Genomic DNA, 21,703 nt, shown 5'->3' with positions numbered 1-21,703 from the left:
GACATCACTCACCCGGTCCAACACCATCAGCCACGACGAACCCCGGCTTCACTTACCGGTTCAACGTCGGACAAGGCTAAACAATATTTATCATGTAGTCGGCCGCTGCCACGCTGAATTGAAGTTCCGGTGCCACCCACGGCAACGCATGCCGCGTCAAACAGTGCGTGGCAATCTGCGTACCTAAGGGCCGAATCGGTCGCTCCCCCGAATTGTCATTCAACTGACGAATTATGACGGGTATGATTCTCTCCATCATCGCGATAAAACTATCTAAAATATACACGATACTTATGTATATATATATATATATATATATATATATATATATATATATATATATATATATATAAGCATTTTAATTTCTAAAAGTTTCTAATACGCAAAATTAAAACTTGTTCATCTTGTCATATATATATATACACATATATCAATATAATTTTTTAAATATATATTTTTATTCTTTTAAATTTGTATTCATATAAATTTTACATTAAATATCGGCAAAAATATTATTTCTGTTTATAATTTTTTTATATTAAAAAAAGAGAAATAAGCTTGCGTTACTTTAAACATCAGTATATATGTCTGGTTCGTTTTAACGATTCCAATTTTACGTTGCTCCCTCCACGCGCCACTCTCGCCCTCTCCCTCTCCCTCTCTCTCTCTCTCTCTCTCTCTCTCTCTCTCTCTCTCTGTTTCACCCCTCGCACCACTACAGCGAACGACCAAAGTCTCCGAGGAAATCATTGAATATGCAACTTAAGGAAATCCTCGGATATTGCGCTTTATTATAAACGGGCTGGCCCCCGATTGCCGCCCTCCACAAAACTCCCCCGTCCCTTGTATCCCCGACGCCAAGAAGACTTTGCATGCGAATATTTTCAGATTCGGGAATATGCAAAGTCCCGCGGGACCAGAGATCCTCTGGTTATTTTCGTGGATTCAAAGTGCTTACAACTATATTTTCAAATATTGCTTTCGCGGCTAAAAATGAACTAAATTTCAACAGACAAATCACAGATTTACGTGATACATTGTCATGTTTAAACTGAATTAATAACAATGGAATTTTGCATATATTTACACCATCTGTGAATGTATAATGACTTTCCACAGACATGAATAAATATTATTCTTTAGTATTAAATAATAAAACAAAACTTTCGAAACTCGCACAATTTCCATCAAATTTGCAAAATACAGAATACTGTTTCCGATATTCTTCAATATTTACTCTACGATTTAAGAAAATTTAAAGAAGAATACTAGATCGCTCAGCAGAAATATCCGCTCGAGTAGATTTGCGGTCTTTGTGGCGCAGATAAATGGGCACACTCATCCCGACTCTTACGCGAAACGTTGTAGCCAATTGCGCTTATGTATAAACACACGCGTATCTCGTACATTATAAATGGGGTCTCTATGCGCTCGCTATAACGAAGAGGGCTTTTCCTCGCGAACTCAGTGGATGGCAGGATGAAAGACGCGGAGGAAGGGAACGCCGAGAGATTTGGGGCTGCAAGCAGGATAGGTCGGATGTATAATTAGGCAGCGTTCGTAATTAGCGCAAATTGCTTCCTGGTAAGAGGGATACAAGCTTTAACACCGCGTAGGAAGTGAAAACTATTATAAATTTAATATAATACAATCCGGTTAAAGTCTTAGGGAGGGGGAGTGTAATTAATTAAAGGTAAAGAGACTGAAGTTTCCGAAAGGAAGAGACTTTAGATACCTTTATATTTGAATAAGGAAATATGTGATTGGAAAATTGCAAGATTGTATCTTTATAAATGATATTCTCTTCGATTGTAAATAGAAATCAAAATCTGAATATATATACATATATATATATATATCATATATATATGCAACAATGGCATTTTTTAAATGACAGAACTTTTAATAAGAGATATTTGTAAGCTGTGGTTAATCGGCAAAACGAAGCAATCAAGAAAGACGAAAATGAAGAAAGAGAAAGATAGAAAAGAAGATAGAACAAGATATAAGATGGAAGAAGAGACACCTCTAAGTATTGGAACGCAGGTGCTGGCCGGTGTGATCCTCCTTCGGAAATATACGGTTATCCGCTTAACTTAGACGCTGGCGAGACGGAAGCCATCGCCGGACCGCGTAATATACTGCCCAATAAAAACTTAGTTACTACGTTCCACCTCCGTCGTTTTCCTCCACGACTCGCATTCGCCAGCGCCTTCCTCGTTTCTAACCCACGTAGGAAGAGAAAACGAACGAAGGGATGAACTAAGAATGGAAGGGGGGGGAGGGGATGAAAATAAGCTCGAAATGTGGCGAGCAGATATGCTAGGGTAAATAACGAAGGAAGATAGACGGCGCCGAAGGGTGCTGCTGGTGGATTTTAACAATTTCTCGGTTCTGTCGTTATCGAATGTGTGGTCAACGATGCCGTAGAAGCTTTTAGTAACGACACGAGATGTTGGCCGGAGACAATAACGGCTACACGAGCCATCAAACGAGCTTCCGAATGGCATAGCAAGACATTTCAGGTACGTTGTAACCCTGTGAACGCCTTTTGCTTCCTTCCGTGCGAGATATCACGAGATGCGTCCTTAACCAGAAGATCTTAGCTACACTGTCCTTTATAGCGGTTGAAACTCCGAGAGACGACCTCCATTCTCACATGATCCGAATATTAGGTCTTACGAATCTTGAAACGCTCGTTGTCTGTTAACGTTGATGAGTTTGTGACTATGACATTGATATTATTTCAAAGTGAACACAGAAAATTCTTTATTTCAATCATAAATATTTCGAAATCATTTCGTAAGAAATATTAAATATATATTAAAATATATAAAATAGGAAAACGCGCATATGGAAGTAAAATTTTTAAATTTCTATTTTAATTACAAATATGCGGTTCTCCCTACATATACATATGTATGCTGCTAATAATGTGTTGAAGCGCGTGGGAAGTATGATATGAAACGCACAATAAAGAACCACCGCGTTTTACCGCACGCATCATAATGCACGAAATAATTAAACGGACCGTAAAGACATATGCTCACTTGCATGCGCTCCGTTAAAAGGCCGAAGAGTCCAAGAGTTGTGTGTATTTTGTACGTGTGTGTTTTGGTTCACGATCATCCAAGCAACCGGACTGTTCCGGAGGGTGACAGATTGTTTGATGGTTGATTGTCGCGCACTGCTTCGGGGGTTGTCTGATTGGGTCGCCGCGAAACATCTGGCGGCCTCCCGCGGGGCTCCCAGACGACAATCATCCTACAATCGCGAGGTAATACTCCGAAAGATGTCTTCATCCTCGGGGACATCAGATGAAAATGGAGGATTTGCCGAGCAATGGAAATTCTTACCGTAACATCAAAATATATACATATCCAGATGGAAAATAACAAAGAAGACATAAATGCCATGTAAATGCATATGCTACGTATGAATATGCGCGAATTAACTGTACATAGATTAATAATGTAAATTTCAATGTCGATAAATAATAAATTATATTTTTTTTATTGCATACAGATATTTAATCCCGTTTTTTTACTAAAGTTTACCATATTCAGACATTTAATTTGGCGTGTTATTGACGAAGCAAAGGTAATGGCGGTCGGGCCGAAAAGAAAAGAGCGTTTCTGTCTTTTAGAACGCGGTACCGAGAGGATGCAGACAACGCAATTGGGAGGAGGCATATAGAGCGGGAGGAAGCGGAAAGGAAGAAGGGACTTTTACAAAACCTATTCATCCCCCAACCCTTGCCGCATAGAGACATTGATACCTACCGGTTGACGGTACCCACCTACAACTCGACGACAATGGATTCTTTGCGGCCAAAAAAGCATAAAAGAAAAGAAAAAAGACAGAGAGAAAGAGAGATCCTCTGACGCGGGAAATGAAAGAAAGAGCGGCAATGATGAAAGCATTGTCCCTGTTCAACGGCTCTTCTGTGCAGCGGCCGGTCTTTATCTCTTCCAGTTTCATCATCTTTTCCCTAACCACAGTTATCTTCGTCTTCATGCTCGTTCAAACTACAACTTCACCTTTGACTATCTCTTGTCAAAATAACGATAAAATCTGATCGTCTGCGAATATTAACGCGGAAGTGTGCAAAGTTGTGCTTTTTCAAACGAAATTTTTCACAAATGTTAGCGGTATTTGATTTTTATTGAAATTTTGTTTGCGAATACATTTTGATCAGTACTTTGAAACATTTATTTTGATAATGTACTTTAAGATATTTTGACAACTTTCACTGATTTGATTCTGTTTAGAATTATCACGAGAATGTCTTGTTATCACGTAAATGTCGTGATTACAATAGGAAAGGGCATGTCGTCTCCCAATTCTGGAATGTAATTCGAGAAGCCAAGTGTTTGCGTGTCTTTGAGGGTGATCTTTGGGACCCTTGACTCGCTAAGCGTAATAACGCGATAATCTTCTCGCGCAAAACAAATAATGGGGCAGCCGTTTCTCCCGCTTTCCCCTGCCCCGGATGCAGTGTGCTCTAACCCTTTCATGAAAGGGTCTGAAGAGAGCAATCCCCGGTGATCGATCACAATCGACTCTTTCCATACGAAGGCGTTCTTCGTTACGTTGATGCTCGCGGAGAATGGCGAACACGAGGGTTTAGGGTTACAACCCCTCAGTTCCGCGACGCGCCGGCGTTGTTATTCTTCGAGCGAAAACTATTTACAAAGTCGAGGCTAATGGCATCAAGCGATTTCGTTCCATATGCCTCGACGCCCCTATGCAACATTAGCGCGCTGTTCCTAATAGGATTCTACTTCTACAATCCCGTAACATCATAATGCGATATATCCTTCTTATTAGATCTTACGACCCTTTCAGTGTTGAAAGGATATTTTTTTTCTTGTAAAAATGGTTATACTTTTGTATAAATTGTTAAAAATAATTTTTTTAAATTTATGCTATGTTCTTCCATTATAATTATAATTTATTTTACAATATAAAATTTTATAAAAATCTTATAAAATCTTTTTTTATATTTTATTTGTCAAAAGAGATTTTTATATTATTTATTATCTAAGAAATTATAACTTTAAATTCACAAATTAAAAATTCTTTTATCCATTTTTCAAAGACAATGCTCTCCATACACGTGCTTATCTCCCATTAAGTCCATCGACCTCGTTTGCATTTACACATGTCATACAGTCAAAAGTGTCCTTCCTGTGCCTACGCCGGTGATAATGCCGCTTCTCAATGAGTGTAAAGCGAGCAGGACAGAGAAGAAAGAGGAGGGGGACGAAATAAATGCACGTGCGAGAAGCCTAATGCAATAAAAGTTTGTCGAGTGGGTCGAAATGTATGCATTTGACCCGGTCAATCTTGTAACGCTACTGATCTTCTCCTTCCACTTCCCTTCTATCCACCTATCTTTTTCCACTTTACAAGCGCATAAGTGCAATTCATGTCGATTGCAAGATCAATTTAATACAAATCATATCACACATCCTTCTCTCGTCTGGTCGTTAACCACGGATATTTCAAGGAGACGAGGAAGACATAATTTAATATACCGTTCATAAAGTAATAGCAGTCTTCTTTCACACGCAAACGAGAACTGACATGAACAAACATATCTAAAAAAAAATTCGTTGTTTGTAAAACAATTTTCTCTGAAATATCGTGCATGCTAAGTTATATTTTCACAGGTCGACATTCGGCAAAGAATAATAAAGAAATGTTAACGTAATATCCAAGGTCTACAAACGCAGCTTTATTGTGGAGATTTAATTGACCGGAAGGTCGACAATCCCAATCTCGAAACTACCACAGCTACGGAATCGCGGAACAAGTTTGCTTCGCCGCAACCGCGCCCCTTTTCTCTCTCACAATTTTGGCATCCCTTTCCGGAGGTTCTAACCAGGCCCTATTTCTCCCTTCCTCCGTCGACTATTACGACGTGCCTACCCTGCTCTTCTATTCGCTCTTCTACCCCGCTACTTCTCAGCGCGCGCGGCGTGCACAAATGGAAAACGGATTGATTAATCGTAGTAATTACCGATCAGCCCCCGCTAATTAGATATCCGACTCCTGCCCACCCCGAGGTCCCCAGAGGGTTTCCTAGATACAAGAGGCGATGGTGGTAGTATTACCGCATCGAGGGGACTCTCCGAGCCTTCGGCAGAGTTGATTCGAGACGTTGAGGGGGTGGATACGCGGCACGAGAATAACTAAATGAGATCGTTTGACGAAGTCAGCCAGCGAGTGTAAAATGAGCACATGTCAAATTTATTTTGTTATATGTAACAAATTAAATTATTACATCTAAAATCACATTATTTTAAATAAGTTAATGGATATCGCTGAAATTTAAACAATATAACGAAATAAAAATATGTTTAATCTAAATAACAATTCTTTTTTTTTTTTTTTTTTTTTTTGCTGCGTGTCAACAGTACGTTCTACAACCACAGATCGCAGTCTTTAAAATTTCAAGAGAATAACGAGACCATACACTCGATTCGAAAATCCTGAGGCGTCCATATAAGGCGTAGCAATGCTGTAAGAAAGCACGAGAAGTGATGGAACGACGTGATACGAGCACAGCGCCGGTGACATCGCACACCCGGCTGACTTACAGCCCTCGGTGTCACCTGTCCTCGCAACGCGCAAACAAGTCTTGCTTTGCGTGGATTTTGATTCGCATCGCGCATTCAGTCGGAATGCACAGAAACATTCCTGAAATTCTCCAGAGAACGCGTCTTTCGATCGCCGCCAGATCGAACGATAACAATTTTCCAATTAGCTCAAGCGGTATATTTACTAGATGCCAAACCTTGATTGCGATTAGACACGGAGTGATTCATTCTTTCAGAAGAGAAAATGTATAATAATATCTAAAGAGATTTTATTTAAATTTTATTTTTATTTCTGAGATAATTTTAAATAAGAAAAATTGGTAATAAATTGTTTTACAAATTCAAACGTATCTCCCTTCTGGCAGTAAAAGTATATCGCATTTCTTCTTAATTAATTGAGATATGTACATATGCAAATTTTCCATTACCGTTCGATTATTCTCACAAGGAATAGAAATGAGATCGTCGCAGGCGATTCTTGAAAATCTACCGTAGAATAATCACCGCATCTGAATAGGTAAGACGGTAAATCTATCCTCGTTTGCCATAATAGCGTGCTTTCTTCCTCGACGACCTCATTTGCGGGAAGTCGATTCTATTCTCTATCCTATGGGTAATCGAACGATCTCCAGCGAATCCGAATTTAGCTGACTTCAAACGCGAAGTTGCTTACTTGAAATGCAAACGATATAGCTTGCTCTCATTCCCGGATACTCTCAACGATCGTGTGAGATCGAAAATAGAAAATCGCTTGTATGCCGTTTTTTTTTTTAATCTTTATGCAATAATTCGATCCGACATAATTGTTTTTCTATCTCATTTATGAGTGGCTCGCGATATTTTGTAATTATATTGTAATGAATTTCATCGTGACGATACATTGTAAGATCGTTAATGATCCATCAATTTTGTATCATCTTACACGCATGAATTATTGTTTGCCGTTGTCTCACATGACACATGACACATGGCATATTCTCGATCGACGATCACGGAATATTTACCATCATCACGAAACTCATGGTTACCACCTTTACGCGTGCCAATGATTTACCGGCCATCGTTCAGTTGCACTGGCAAAGACCGTTTATAAAATAAGTCACGACGTTTTCGCGGAATACGCGCGCGAGATTAGGTCCGATCCGGAGTAACAGGAGTGACGTTTAACGACCATTGCCTTTAAAATTGCGACATCCATGCTGTGCAACAATATTTGCAGAACGCAGAAGGTAGGATAGCCGTGTTGGGGTGCGAGAGGCCAGATGAAGAGAGGGGGATATTAACATCCGGTCGCGGGGATTTACGGCCCCATTCGCGTGGCTCCTGGGTCTCGAGCGCGATTTTGTAAAACGAAATGTCTCGTTAGCAAGTCGCTTAACAGCCGTAAGCATATATACCCGTATACGACATATGGAGGGGACACGTCGTGGTTTTACAACGGTCTAAATTACCCCCACGACGTACAGTTATGATGTTAACGATTCGATAGTGAGAAAGAGAAACATCGAGAAGAAAACACCGTTGAGTAGCTGTGTTTGGTAGAAAAAAAACCTTCATCGACCGTCACCCCTTCAACATGATATAAAGAATAGTAGGTACAAAAATTTTGACATCACGCGTTTCATGTTATATATTTGCTATTAACATTTATAATAAATCGTAATAATAAAATAAAGAAAAATTAATAGGTACCAATTCTTTCCTACGCAAAAAAATACGATTGCCATATGGTCGATGGAACAAGATAGACTCGTAAAAAATTATGTAAATTATCTGAATCGAAATGACAATTTCGGTGCAAGTTTTCGGTCACAGGAATATGTTTTATCGTTTTATGCTTTGCTCGCCAAGCACTCTTTTTTTACCCCGTAGCTAGCCGCGAAGCGGTAAATTTTGTCCGGTGATTAAGCGTCGTCTTGGAGACTAAGGCGAAATCGCTCTTCGTCTTTGTTAACATCGAAACTCTCTCAAGACACTGCGTCGCGACGACGGTGCAGCTGTAAGTGATAAAATTATTTCGACCTCTGGTCTTAAATAGAGTAAATCACATCGCGAGACACCCTATGCCACGAAGAATCACGTCAAGAAAAAACAAAAATGAAACGAGAAAACTTAAAATGTAGAATTATTTCTACGCACGCACAGGAAACCGCTTATCAGAATAGACTGATATAGGTTCATCGGGGATTATAATTAATTCGTACGAAACAGAAATACAGTTTTCAACGCATGTCAGCAGAATATTTGTCGCGGAAAATAAAAGCGATTCCGTCGTTGCGTGGAAGAAAACGTCTTGCTGCGCACCGCGTTGATACAACTTGCGAGAAACATTGGGTAAATAAATGAGCATAATGATAAAATTATTTAGTCCATGGCTTAAGTAATGTAAATTACGGCGTGCGATATACGCAATGTGCGTGCGGTGAAAAAGGAGTGCGCCCAACAACGTCGGCGGAGGAAGCGACGACGAGACAAACGGCCCGGCGGATAAAATTATTTCGACCGCGGATTAAACGGGGCGAATCGCAGGCTACCGTTTGCGGCATAAAGCGGTATACGCGCGGAAGAAAAATGTCGTCGAGGTTCCGTGAGTAGCGGTCGCGAAATAAACGGTCCGAGTGCCAGGCCGAGCTACCGCGGTCGGAGGAGGAAGCGTAACTGGAGGTGGGCAAGAGCCGATAAATAACTTCTGGTTTATTAGCGAGATGCGTCGCGAGAATGGACGGTGGGAGCGGTTAAATTAGCGAGAATATTAGCACGCATTTGTGCCGTTTGTACGCTGCCGGAATGACGCGCGTGAACATTAGTTCGCGATGGCTTTGCGGACGATTGTTCTCAAACAAGAAAATGCAATTTTAGTTTTCCACGACAAGAAGACACTCAATTCTTGAATGGACTTAAAATTACCGACTTCACCATCCTTTAATATATTGTTATTTTAACGCAATAAATTTGAATTATTAAAATATCCATTTACAATATTCGCAATTTAAAGAGTTGTCATTTTCAATCGTTCGTTTCTTTTCGCACGCTGTGCAATCTCTTGTACATTCTCGCGAGTAGTTTGTTCCCCACACTGGTCCTATGTATGAGATTTTCAGGCGTAAGTTAGATAGAGGTATGCGCACGCTTGTGTGCGCGAGCCGCGGAGGGTTACACACAGTAACAAGCTGGCAACGATTCTAACTACTGTCCAGGTTGATATATGTGACGGAAAATTGTGGACGAAGAGAGTGAGTGAGAGAGAGAGAGAGAGAGAGAGAGAGAGAGAGAGAGAGAGAGAGAGAGAGAGAAAGGAAGAAGAGAGAAAAGGAGAAAGCAGCAGCTAGAGAGATGGTCGGTCGGACTCATCCTCGATGCATGTGAATGCATATTTTTCGGTTATTTTATTTACGAATTATTTCATTTGTCCAGCGCATTCTAATTAGAGCAACTATTTCCAAGTCGCCGTCGCCGCTACCGTTCTCTTCGTTGTCGTCATCAACGATGTAAGCAGTCCCTCCCCCATTCCCTTTTTCCTGCGAGGCGCACGGCCATGCTCTAATTGCATTACGGAAACATGAGTTTCCCCCGGCGAAATATATCACGAAACTTATCGCGCCGCGAAGAAATTGCCGCAGGCTCGCATGCACTTCGGCGCAAGTGCAAGCCTCGTAAGCTCCAGAGTCCGCCTACGCGCGCCCCCTTATATACCTGCCCACCCACGCGAATCGTACATCACGACGCGCACTTTCGTCTCGGTATGCAAAAACGCGGGTGGTTTGCCTTTCCCCTTTCCTTTCCTCGCATCTTTTCGCTCGACACGACATCTCGTAAAAGAAGTTCGTATGCCAATACGCGCGGAGGAAGATGAAGATCGAAGAAACGTTTTAAGTTCCATCATCCAACTAGTTGGAATCTGAGAAACGAACAGCATTGCAAGTGAACGATGCATCATATTACTCTTCATATATCTTTTTCTTTTTCTGTCTTTCTCGAAATCTCGATACATAGATGAAAGCATCTCTACATCATATGCGTTTTCATATCAATTGAACAAAATGATACTAATGATCGATAATTTAATTAGGTTCTAGAATTCGAAATGATAAAAATGTAGCTGTACGTTTACAATGTTAATTCAACAATAAATTAAATAAATAAAAACATACGTATCTTTATTTATACGATAAATTTGTAGACGGGCATATTTTACGAAATGAGAGAAAATTTCATCGGACAGACATTTGAGGAATGCCGACTGGTTAAAAAAAAAAAAAAAAAAAAAAAAACGTACCGAATGTAAACAACTCGCTCTTGCAAAATATTCTTTTGCTGCTTTTCCAATCGCGACGACGCAATTACGGGCGTTCGCGCGACGACGAAGCGCCGCAGCTTCGTAATTAGCGCGGCGTTATACGTGGGCGTCCGGGAACGCGATGGAAATAAATATAAACGACGCGCGCGGCACGGCTGGCTGAGCGAAGCAGCGCAGCGTCAACTTCGTGGATCGCTAGCGGTGGTGGCCCTCCTTAAACTTGATTTGTGCTCAATTACCGCGATCCTCCGCCCTCGCGGCCTCCTCGCGCCCGCTCGCCAAAAGCCAAATGCGAGACGTTTGCGGGCGTCGCGACAATTTTATTTATACGCGCCGCAAACCGACCGCGCGTCGCGGCGTAACGGACGTGAGGGAGGAAAGAAACGGAAAAGAAGATGAAAAAACAAAAAAAAAAAGGAAACAGAGAAGTAAAGAAGACATATATTCTGTCGCCGATGCATCTCTGATGCATCAGAGAGAACGTCTCGCGCAATTCGTTTCCCGTTTTATATTCGGCACGATTCTGTCCGCCTTTTTTCGCATCCCGAGTCAGGCGCGTCGTTAGTTTCTACAGCGTGTCGCGTATGCAGGCTCGTCCGATTCATTCCCGTGGAAAACGGTAACCTGGATTATTTCGATCTTCGCTCCCGCTAAAGTTAGCCGAAGAGATTACCGCGGCGCGACACGATTTCATCCACGACGAGAGGAGGAGGAGGAGGAAGAGGAGGAGGAGGAGGTAGCGCTCGAAGCGGGGGTTGCAGAGACCGGATTGCGACGCGACTACGTCGCTTAAATATCACGGTAAACAGGGCCCGATGTAATTCGGATGCCGGCGCAGGTGCCACGCGGAAACATCTATCAAGATAGCGAGATTGGGGGCGTGAGACACGGCCCGCGTTTCCCGTAGAGAGAAAGGACGGAAGGAGACAGGGCGGGGTGGATCAACTCGAAGAAACGGGGGATTTCCACGGGACAGAGAAGGACTAAGCTTTCACGGGACGGTTCTCTACGTCGTCTTAACCCTTTCCAGCTAATACCGGATCGTAGGGAATTAACGGCCGCGACGACGATCGTGTCTTCGAATACCTCTCGACGAAGTAAGTGCGGTTGGCTGTCTAATAATTTACGAGCTCTGAAAATATCGCGCGGTTGTCTCGAAACTTTATCGAAAAACGATTGTCATCGCAAAAAGTATTTCAGAAATTCTTAAGTTCTTAAAATATGATGTGTAACTTTGTGATATGCGATAATGCTTTGTATACCGTGTATGTAAAATGATGTCAACAACTGAATTTTTTTTGTAGTAGTACGTTATAAATTCAACAAACATGAGTATGTTTATGTCATATATGTATTATCATTTATAAACTTTAAAAATAACGATTCCGTGTACGTATATTTCAAAAATAGATCATTATTTTGGAGAAAAGTTATTAAGGTATGAAATACTACATCACACAAAAGTCAAATAACCATTTAATTTCTTTCTATTTTTTAGAGAGAAAATCGCAAAAGGTGGAAATATACTTCGCCATGTAATAATTTGTAAACGTCGGAAATATCCCGGTATTGCCTTTATCGAGACGCAATCATTGTTACGCAAGAAGTAACGATTAAAAAAAAAAAAACAATTTCAACATAGACGGTAAGCGAATTGACGAGATTTCTGCGCTCAGAATAATTAACTTGGACGTCGTTGCGTAAGCGACGCGATGTAAAATGAGACAAGACTACGACAATGCGTGGCGAAATTCCACTTTAAGTGGAAACGCATACTTAAATTTATTATTACGACGCGTAATGGCCGCGAGCGGCGATTTATTAATTACCGCCATTACAGATATACGGGAGATCTCGCGGACTACATTCCTGAATCCGTAAATTGCGACGGTACCGAAGACGGCCGTAAACTGTCAGTTATCTCTCGCGGCGATCTCTCTCGCGCGCTTGTCTCGTTTCTCCCGATTCGTTGTCGCTTTTAACTACATCGGATCCGATGTACAGGCGCGTTTCGTAATCCGCGTCTCGTTCGTATTCGCCGAGATATCCGCGAACTACCTACGCTAATGACGAGCGATTCGCGACGTGACCGTACCGGCGATTACGTTAACGGCCGTAAATATGCACCCTGGTCGTTAACGTAATCGCGCTGCACTTATCGGTCACACTTGCAACAACGACGAGATATCTTCGCCAAATGTCCTCGAGCGCGAATGCACCTACTTACCGAATCGCCAGAACGTTAACGATCTCGAGACCGTATCAAGATGTTTTCTTTGCTAGAATCAGAATAAAACTAGCGAGAGGATACTAGGAAGGATAAAGGAAGAAAGACTCGCCATCAGTATCAGATATCAATTGCGAATGATTCGAGTATTGATGGTATATAGTAATAATCATATGCATTACGGAATGAGAGATGGAAACGGGACTTCTATAAAAAGAAAAAAAAAAAAAAAAAAAAAAAAACTAAAAAACGCGAACAAAAACGACAGGAGAGAGGATTGTTGAGAGTGCAATCGCGACTGACGGTCCAGATATGAAAATCGTAAAGTTACTTTATAATAGCAGCTAATATAATACCCAACGCGAGGCACTTCGCGCAGAGATTAAAGGTGCATAAAGCGAATGATGCATAAACGTTTTACAAGCTCTTCACCTCTATAGTCACGAAAGCTACGATGCGAGCGAAATATTATTTTAAATGTTGCGTTACGGCGGAGCGTGATGCGCCTACATTATGTTAGTTCGTTTGACATTGTTAAGATGCATTTGTATTATACGAGTGCAGAGCACGTGCACGTTCATTGTAACGTGAACGGTGATCGAGAGCGAACAAACTCGTTCTCTTTCGAAAGCATCTTCTACCAACGTAAACCTATACAATAAATCACGATATAAATTACAAAGTTTCTCCGAAAGCAAATTTTGACATGTCGATATTTTTGAATTTTGAAATTTTGTATTATCACTATTACTACAATGCTAATAAGATAAACATTATATAATAACATTTATTTCATTTATTTTTATGTCTGAAGTAAACAAATGCGAATGTGTCAATCATTCGATTGAAAGATACAAAACACATTCCTGATAATTAAAATTTATTTTTTCCCAGCTTATTTCTCCATTAAAGAAAAAGTATAACATTCTCGAAATAAAGTTACAAATCTCTATTAGATTATTATATGACTGACGTGATAACACGAAATTACTTATATCGGAATAGGTATGCTATGAATAGTGTGCGGGATATTCATCGTTCTAACAAAGGAATTCATCCGGGATAACATAAACGACGAGTACAAGCGGGTAAATGAACGTATATTGGTGCTTACATATGTAAACGGATCTTTACACTCGGTTTCGCCTGCATCTACTCGGTCTCGCGGAAATTATTGCGCTCGCATGGACGATGCTTGGACACGGGCCACGTGAAGGCAACGAAAGAAGGTAACGAAACCATACGCAATACCCGATATATTAACGGAAAGCGTATTTTTATGCGGCGAAGCAACAGTAATCTAATAATATTTTCATGGACAGTAAAGAGAGTCTAAAGACTTTAGTGCATCAGTGTAGATTTAGAGCGATAAAATACATCGGAGAGAGAGAGAGAGAGAGAGAGAGAGAGAGAGACGAAACATCACTTTCGGATGCGAGCAAGTGAATTATATGGGAAAGTACGCGAATTACAGCGGTGCATTATGTAAAATAACGTAACTTGATATTTCCGATCGACGATGATGTAATCGATGCGAAATGTTTCCGATTAGTCGTAACGATCCGGAATAAATTTTGCTTTATCGGAGAACGGAATGATCTCTTCGCGGCGATGTGTTACAGTGGCTTGTAATGTAAGACGGAATTTAGCACGGATCCTGCTCTTTAATGACGGTATTTTATAACTCACTTGGATCTAAAAGCAAACGGCGATTTACATCTTTTTTATAGATACATTTTGCTCATCCGTTTCTCAATCTTAGTTCGTTATGAAACTGTTGCTCGCTTAAAATGATACAATCTCGTTTTTATTTTCCTGTATTTCTCTAATGACTAATATTACCGATTATTTTCTAGTCACTTTCACAACACGGTATAAATACGACGGAAAATAAGAAATTATCTACTTTCTCTATCTTCTGTTTATAAAAAATGGTAATCATTTATTATATTGCTTTTTTAACACAATGGCAAACAGACACAAAACTAGTATTCTTCGGTTCTCATAATTGTCTATAAATTTTTTTTCTATAACAAGACGCAGTAACGATGCGGGAAATTTTACAAAAACAAAAACCCTTCATCGAGATTACGCAATCGTTGCAATGCAGCGAGCAAAATTGCGAGTGTCGATGACGCATGATATCAAAACGAATTAGAATCGAACCCAGAAAATCACTGTCGTTGCAATTTGCGCTTCTTTGCAAGAGATAGAGATAGAGAGAGAGAGAGAGAGAGAGAGAAAAGGAGAAAGAGGATAGAAAAAACACAAATTACGATAAATTTCGAAATTTAGCACGTTTGCTCGGTTCGTATCTCGCTCAGACTCGCTGACATACGTATGCCTACTACGACATTTGTATTCGCGTGATTGGCGCGCTGAAATAATCAACTCGTTGCAACGTCAACGTACGATTGCTGGTGCTGGGGTTTCAGTCGTGCACGCCTCGTTCCGTTTGATGTACGGGTGTAATTTCAGGGTGTCTGAAATTCGCATATGACACGTGCGACATGCCATATGATTCGACACCCGTCCGCCGCTCTCATGCCCGCCGATCTAGAAAAAGTTTCTCTCGCTTGGCACGCACGCGAGCTTTCGATCGTCATCGTTCGGGAAGATTCGATCACGAGAGATAAATTTGTTTACATTCACGAGCACGCGAAAAAGAGTCTGAACATACCCTATAAAATTCCCGATTATCGCAGTTCTCGATGACAAATATACAGAATGAAATATGTGCTTTATAGTTTTTAACGCAGTTTTGTTTTATTCGGTGTATTTTAGATTTATCGCATCTTTTCAGAGATAATAATGGAGATAAAACTAACAGTAAGATAACAGTTGAAAATTGAAAAATATTTTATATAATTTTTTTTTAAACTATCAGAGATTGCGTAGAAATTTTAATGGAAGTAATGGAAAATGCAATAATACTTATTTTAGTCGCCTAGATACAATTGCATAAATGTGTATAAAATGTTGCATAAGAGATAATTTACTCACCAATTGTTTACTTGTAGGATTGTCAACCCCGTGTCCTGTGCCAATTGTTTTTTCTGGTCTTCCGAGGGATAGGGATGCTGCAAGCAGAAAGAATAAATCTGCTCCATTAACGATGAAATTGAGCATGAACAATCTCACATACTTAAGTAACGACGCGAGCCAAGAACTCAGGCGTCAATTAGCGCGAAACTGCCGACGGGAGATCGCAATTATAAAATAATCTAACCCTGACAGGGAGAGAGAGAGAGAGAGAGAGAGAGAGGAAAAAGAGAGGGAGAGAACAGTTACGTGCAACAATTAGCGGACGTAAAATGCGCGGATAGAAAAAAAAATGTCTTCTTTCTGTCTCACTCTACCATTGCTTTATCGTTTCTCGTCGACGAACATGAGCTTTCAAACAATTTATCGAATGATTTATCGTGTCCCAAGGTAAGTACATAGAACCAACACATAGTGCGCCGCGCGTGGACTTTTATCTGCGCGACGATCCGCGTATTACGGGCATCGCGTCGTCTGGATGCACCTGCGAAATATTATTTATTGCTGGTCAACAACAACAATAATAAAAAAACAGAGACAGAAGGAGAAGGAAGAGGAGAGATTGGTGGAGGAGACAGTGGTATGGCAAAAAGTTCCTGCTATCCTGTATCGCGCGCTCGGACGACCGCATTTTATCGCGCGGTTGCATCGGCGCAGATGCGCGCTCGTGCTACGCCGAAACGACAATGCGTCAGAGCCATGTTCGTATTTCCTCTCGTGAAACAGAGAGAGAGAGAGAGAGAGAGAGAGAGAGAGAGTTTGCTAGAACGAAGAAATACTAATATAATAAAAAAATCGATAAACAGGAGAAGTTACTCGACTTTTGTTCACATTCAAGTCAGGTATTGACATCTCGAGTATTTTTGTCAAAACATTTTTCTCTCTGATTACATTTCTTTCATGAAGATGTAAACAATTACGTTTCATTATTGAAAAATAAATGGTTATAATAGAAAAAAAATTAATTTGCTTACTTAGGAAAGAAAAATTTAACAAAATATTAATAAAAATCAATAATAAGTATATAAAAATAAACGTAATATTTTTGTTATATAAGTAATAATAAATAAGAATAAATTACGCGCTTCATATTAATATGCATAATAAAAAAATGTTTCAAGTTGATTATCCTTCCGTGTCTACTAAATGAAATTTGGATAGATAAATTATACGCTCGTCGGATATTCCATCGATCTTGCCACGCAGGCGTATAAATTCATGCAGCATTCTAGCCGCTCATCCGGAGAAGTTACTGCGCGCATTAATATCGCGCTCCCAACAAGAGCCGAATCTTTCTGATCTTATTACGCAGTCAAACCTGCGCCAAGTTTCTAAAAGATGTATGACACGCGTGCGACGCGATGTGCACCTGCATGCTACGTCAAATCCGGTATCTTTATACGCATATAACATTAACCTTCGCAAAGTTCAAGTACTCCCTTTTGAAGGCGTAGCATAATATTGATGGGTGCACAAAATTAACTTTTATGGAAATTTTTGATTCGCGGATATAATTCAAATAACCATTAATGATCAATGCGATTAGTCTAAATAATATTTTTGCATTCTAGTCGAGAAATCAAGAATTGATAAATCAAGTGCTCTTTCTTTAGATACTTGAATGGATACAATCTTTCTCGCGATTGAACGATACACATTTCCGGAATAACATTGAAAAAAAATTGTGCACGCGACGCACGAAACACCGCCGCCGGCGTTTAATTACATTACACCTAGCGAGACGTATTAATTTAGCCGGCACATCTCAATTTTAATCTCGCATTAACCGCAATTATGAAATTAGACGCACGTAATCGTCACAAGTAAATAGTCCGCCGACAGTTGCGTTCCCAGCGGAGACATTCCCTCCGTCTATCCGCTGTCTATCCACGACACGCGATGGCTATGTCGCTTACTTTACTCAATGTACAGAAAAAATATCAAACACTTCGATTTGCACAAAAAATCATTTCAGCACATGTTTTTATGCTATATATTCCAGTTTTAAAGTACTGATCCACATTTGAGATGTACCTCTCGTACGTCAAATGTATAAACGCATTCATTACGAAACCGGTGACATGTACACGCATATTACGTTCAATATAATATTACCTAACCGTGCTCGATATCCATGCCAAATTATCGATCGGCACAAAATAATCCGGTTGCGCATAAAAGCCCGCGGCTACACCGCAAACGGGCGAACCGCATCATATTTTTACATAATTAGCACGTGGCCTCCGCCACGGTATTATGTCCCCTCTCTTTCACCCTCCGTCTCTCCTGCATCCCTGATCGTTACTTTTTGCCGAAGCCCGTGGTATTTTTGGAAACCGCCGCAGATCTATTCCCTGAACCCACGTTCCCCTGATCGCTCCTCAACCAACGCTGTATCATGTTTCTTGGAGGCGAGCCACGGTATACATACATCAGAAGCGTGCCTCCCGTCCCCCACTCCCTTCTCTCCTCTCCTCTCCCTCCACCCTCCCCCCCTCCGCTCGGTACACCCCATTGTGTGCCGGTGTATATCCGATCCGAGCGATTCTTATCCTAATTAAATCGGCCGAGCGCATTGTCTGGGCGTAGAGTTTCCATCGGATCTCCGCGGATATCTAACGCCGCGTATAAAGCCGCGTCGAGAGGAGGAGGAGGAGGAGGAGGAGGAGGAGGAGGAGGAGGAGGAGAGGATTGAGACGATCGCGCGCGGCGCGGGGCCCCACGAGAGTACGATCGATACCCGTTAAATTGCAGATTCGACGACGCGATCGACGTACACGTACGGTGAGCCTCGAGTGAATATCGGCGACAGGCCGATTGGCAAGGTATACGGGCTTCATTCGATTATCGAAATTCGAATCGTCTATCGGTTAATTTCCCTTTACCTAACGAGACGACTGATGAAAAGTTGCTTTCCATGAGGATTTGCATCAACACGTATCCCGTGCCTAAATGATATAAACGAGATATATGCTTTACTTTTTACTGCTAATCAAAGATACACGTATATGATAATTGACATGAATTTATCAAGTAAAAATTATTGAGTTTGCACGACAAACGTATAATAATAATAATAATAATAATAATAATCGCCTGTCTTTCACTCATCGAAATGTCAATCGATGATATATGAATTATGGAAATATGCAATATTCGGCGAAGCGATACCGCAGTTTCCCTTTACGACTCGCCTGCTCCAGAGATAAGTTGCTCATGGGTTCGTTGGTGTATGCATAAAACAATCAAGATAATTGTCGAAGCTACGTGGGGACTGCCTGGCTGGCTGGCTGGCTGCTTTCCACCCTCCGCGCGATTCGAGATAGTTGCTGGAAGCGAAAGAGGAAGTAGCGCTTGTGAGAAAGGGAGATGGAAAGCAGGAGCTATCCAATTACATTGAAAACAATAGTCTTAAGTGCTCGTGGCGGTCCGTTCTGGGCCACCCCCGACTCTCTGCCACCGATGCTTTTCCACAAGGGTTTCCCGTTCCCTCTCAAGCTGCGTTATGCCCGTGACGACGCGCACGTTTGACTTCAGAAAGATATTGCCTGCGGAATACTGCATAAGATAACATATACTTTCCGTTCATTTCTCGGAGATGTGTTTTCCATTATACCGTGCTGTAATTTTTAAATGCAAACCTTCCCCCTTATATTGCTTTATTATTCTTAATACCCTAGCAAATAATGTTTATTATTATTATTAATGAAATTTATTCATAATATATAAAATTACAGCAATATTATCAATAGCATCGACGACGAAGAAACAGTTTGCTCGATTTCATCCCTTGATCGTATAGAAATCCGAGACACGAACGAGAAAGAAAGGCAGAAGCGTCGAGAGAATGTAAACGCGCAGTGCTGCAAGGACCGACGGCACGATTCGGTGGCCAAACAAGCGATAAAATGAAAATGAGCGGTAAAAAGACAATATGAAAACCATTTAGGTTCTCCCGAGGACTGGGGTAGGAACGAGCCAGGCGGAAGCAGGGCTAAGTGTGTAAATGAGTCCGTAGTTTAGCCCGATTGCCTCTAGACGACCCCTTTCCGCGGTGCGCTAACCTCATCCACGGCCCGCTACCCTGATAGCAGCACCGACGTAGCTGAAATAACCGTAGTCTTCCTGAGGAGCAAACTGCTCCCTAAGACAATTCTCGAGACAATGAGATCGTTCGTAGCCCGAATTCAAATCAGTACAAATAGACGATGGATTAAATGTCTGTATTAGATGCGGGGCCATTTTCCGAATTGATGGCCGTCCTGATGCTCCCGGGACCATCTTCGGAATTATTCAATTACGCTACCAGATTGAATAATGTATCAATATAACGTAGAATGCATCTTGATCTCTATTCACGAAATAGATGGCTAAAATTTTTGCAATATCCATCTTTCTGTATATGAAGTCATATAAAATGCATATAATGCGAATTACATTTCTTCCAATGTAATCAAGATACAAACGTCATTTCTACATCTCGTACGTGCTGCGATCGATCGATCCAATTTCGCATAAACATTTCATGGACGAAATATAACGGGTGTTACCGCTTGTCACGAAACTGGCGAGGGGCACCCCGTTATCTTCTCGTCTCAATACTATCCGCGTATCGATCGATAATCTCTGTTCGCGATGTTTCCCGCGAGCTTGACAATTTGCTGGCGCATCGATTCGACGACGACGACGAAAACCGCGCGCGTGCTGCGTCAGATCGTTGATGGTGGAACGGGCGGATAGATGCACGCTGGAATTCTTCCTGGCTCCATGTCTCTCTACGTGTCCTTCGTCGTTCTGGGATGTTATCCCGCGATAATCGGGGCTCTCTCGGTGCCGAATGACACGTCGATGACGACCGCGCTGCTGACTCCGACTAACGAGCGGGGCGTTGGGGGCGTGGGAGCCACCAGAGATCGCGCTTCGTCATCATGCGCCTGGGGATCCCCTCTTCCGCCTCTCGTCCGGAGAATTTATGTCGAGAGGATGGGGTCGCGGAGTACGAGGAGGTCACTACGGGTGGCTACGTCGACTCCACGTCATCCGATCATCGACCGATTGTGCGGATCGGGAGATACTAAAGGGAGAGAGAGAGAGAGAGAGAGAGAGAGAGAAACAGAGAGAGAATCGATCGACGTGGGATCCTTCGTGACTGGCGAGCTGATAAACGAAGGGTAAATGCGGTGAAATAAATGGCGGTGGTCGCAATGCGGATTCGTCTTTGTCAGAATTGCGAGGGATTTAAAGCTACCTAGATGGGAGCCACGCGTTTGCAGAAGTGCTGATTTCCAAGGTCGAAGTGGAGTGGAAACGTCTTCGTTCCCGCGATGACTTCACGTCTAATTACAACAGAGAAGTGGAAGCCAACCAATTGTCACGAGTGAATTTCGCGTCGGGATTGCCCCGGCCGGTCGAATTGATGGGAGGGAAAGCGGGCTCTTTGGCGATGTGAAAATGAGGAGGAGGAAATGGTGGATAAGCGAGAAAGAGGGGACGGGATATAAAATAGACGACGTCAGCGCGTCAGTCATCCGT

The 21,703-nt window shown here is 41.6% G+C and overlaps 1 protein-coding gene across 5 annotated transcripts in view; it reads right to left on the bottom strand.

Moving 5' to 3' along the window:
- Hth (Meis homeobox homothorax) overlaps positions 1-21,703 on the bottom strand; it is a 430,487-nt gene that overhangs the window by 72,895 nt on the left and 335,889 nt on the right. For all 5 annotated transcript variants that reach the window (XM_072889618.1, XM_072889616.1, XM_072889619.1 and 2 more), the window contains one exon: positions 16,133-16,209. In XM_072889618.1, the coding sequence (XP_072745719.1) occupies positions 16,133-16,209 (77 nt within the window). The remainder of the gene's footprint in view (positions 1-16,132; positions 16,210-21,703) is intronic.

This window comes from Anoplolepis gracilipes, chromosome 4, assembly GCF_047496725.1.
Source record: "Anoplolepis gracilipes chromosome 4, ASM4749672v1, whole genome shotgun sequence".
Taxonomy (NCBI): Eukaryota; Metazoa; Arthropoda; class Insecta; order Hymenoptera; family Formicidae; genus Anoplolepis; species Anoplolepis gracilipes.
The sequence above is the reverse complement of the archived record's forward strand: the minus strand, read 5'-3'. Positions and strand labels throughout refer to the sequence as shown.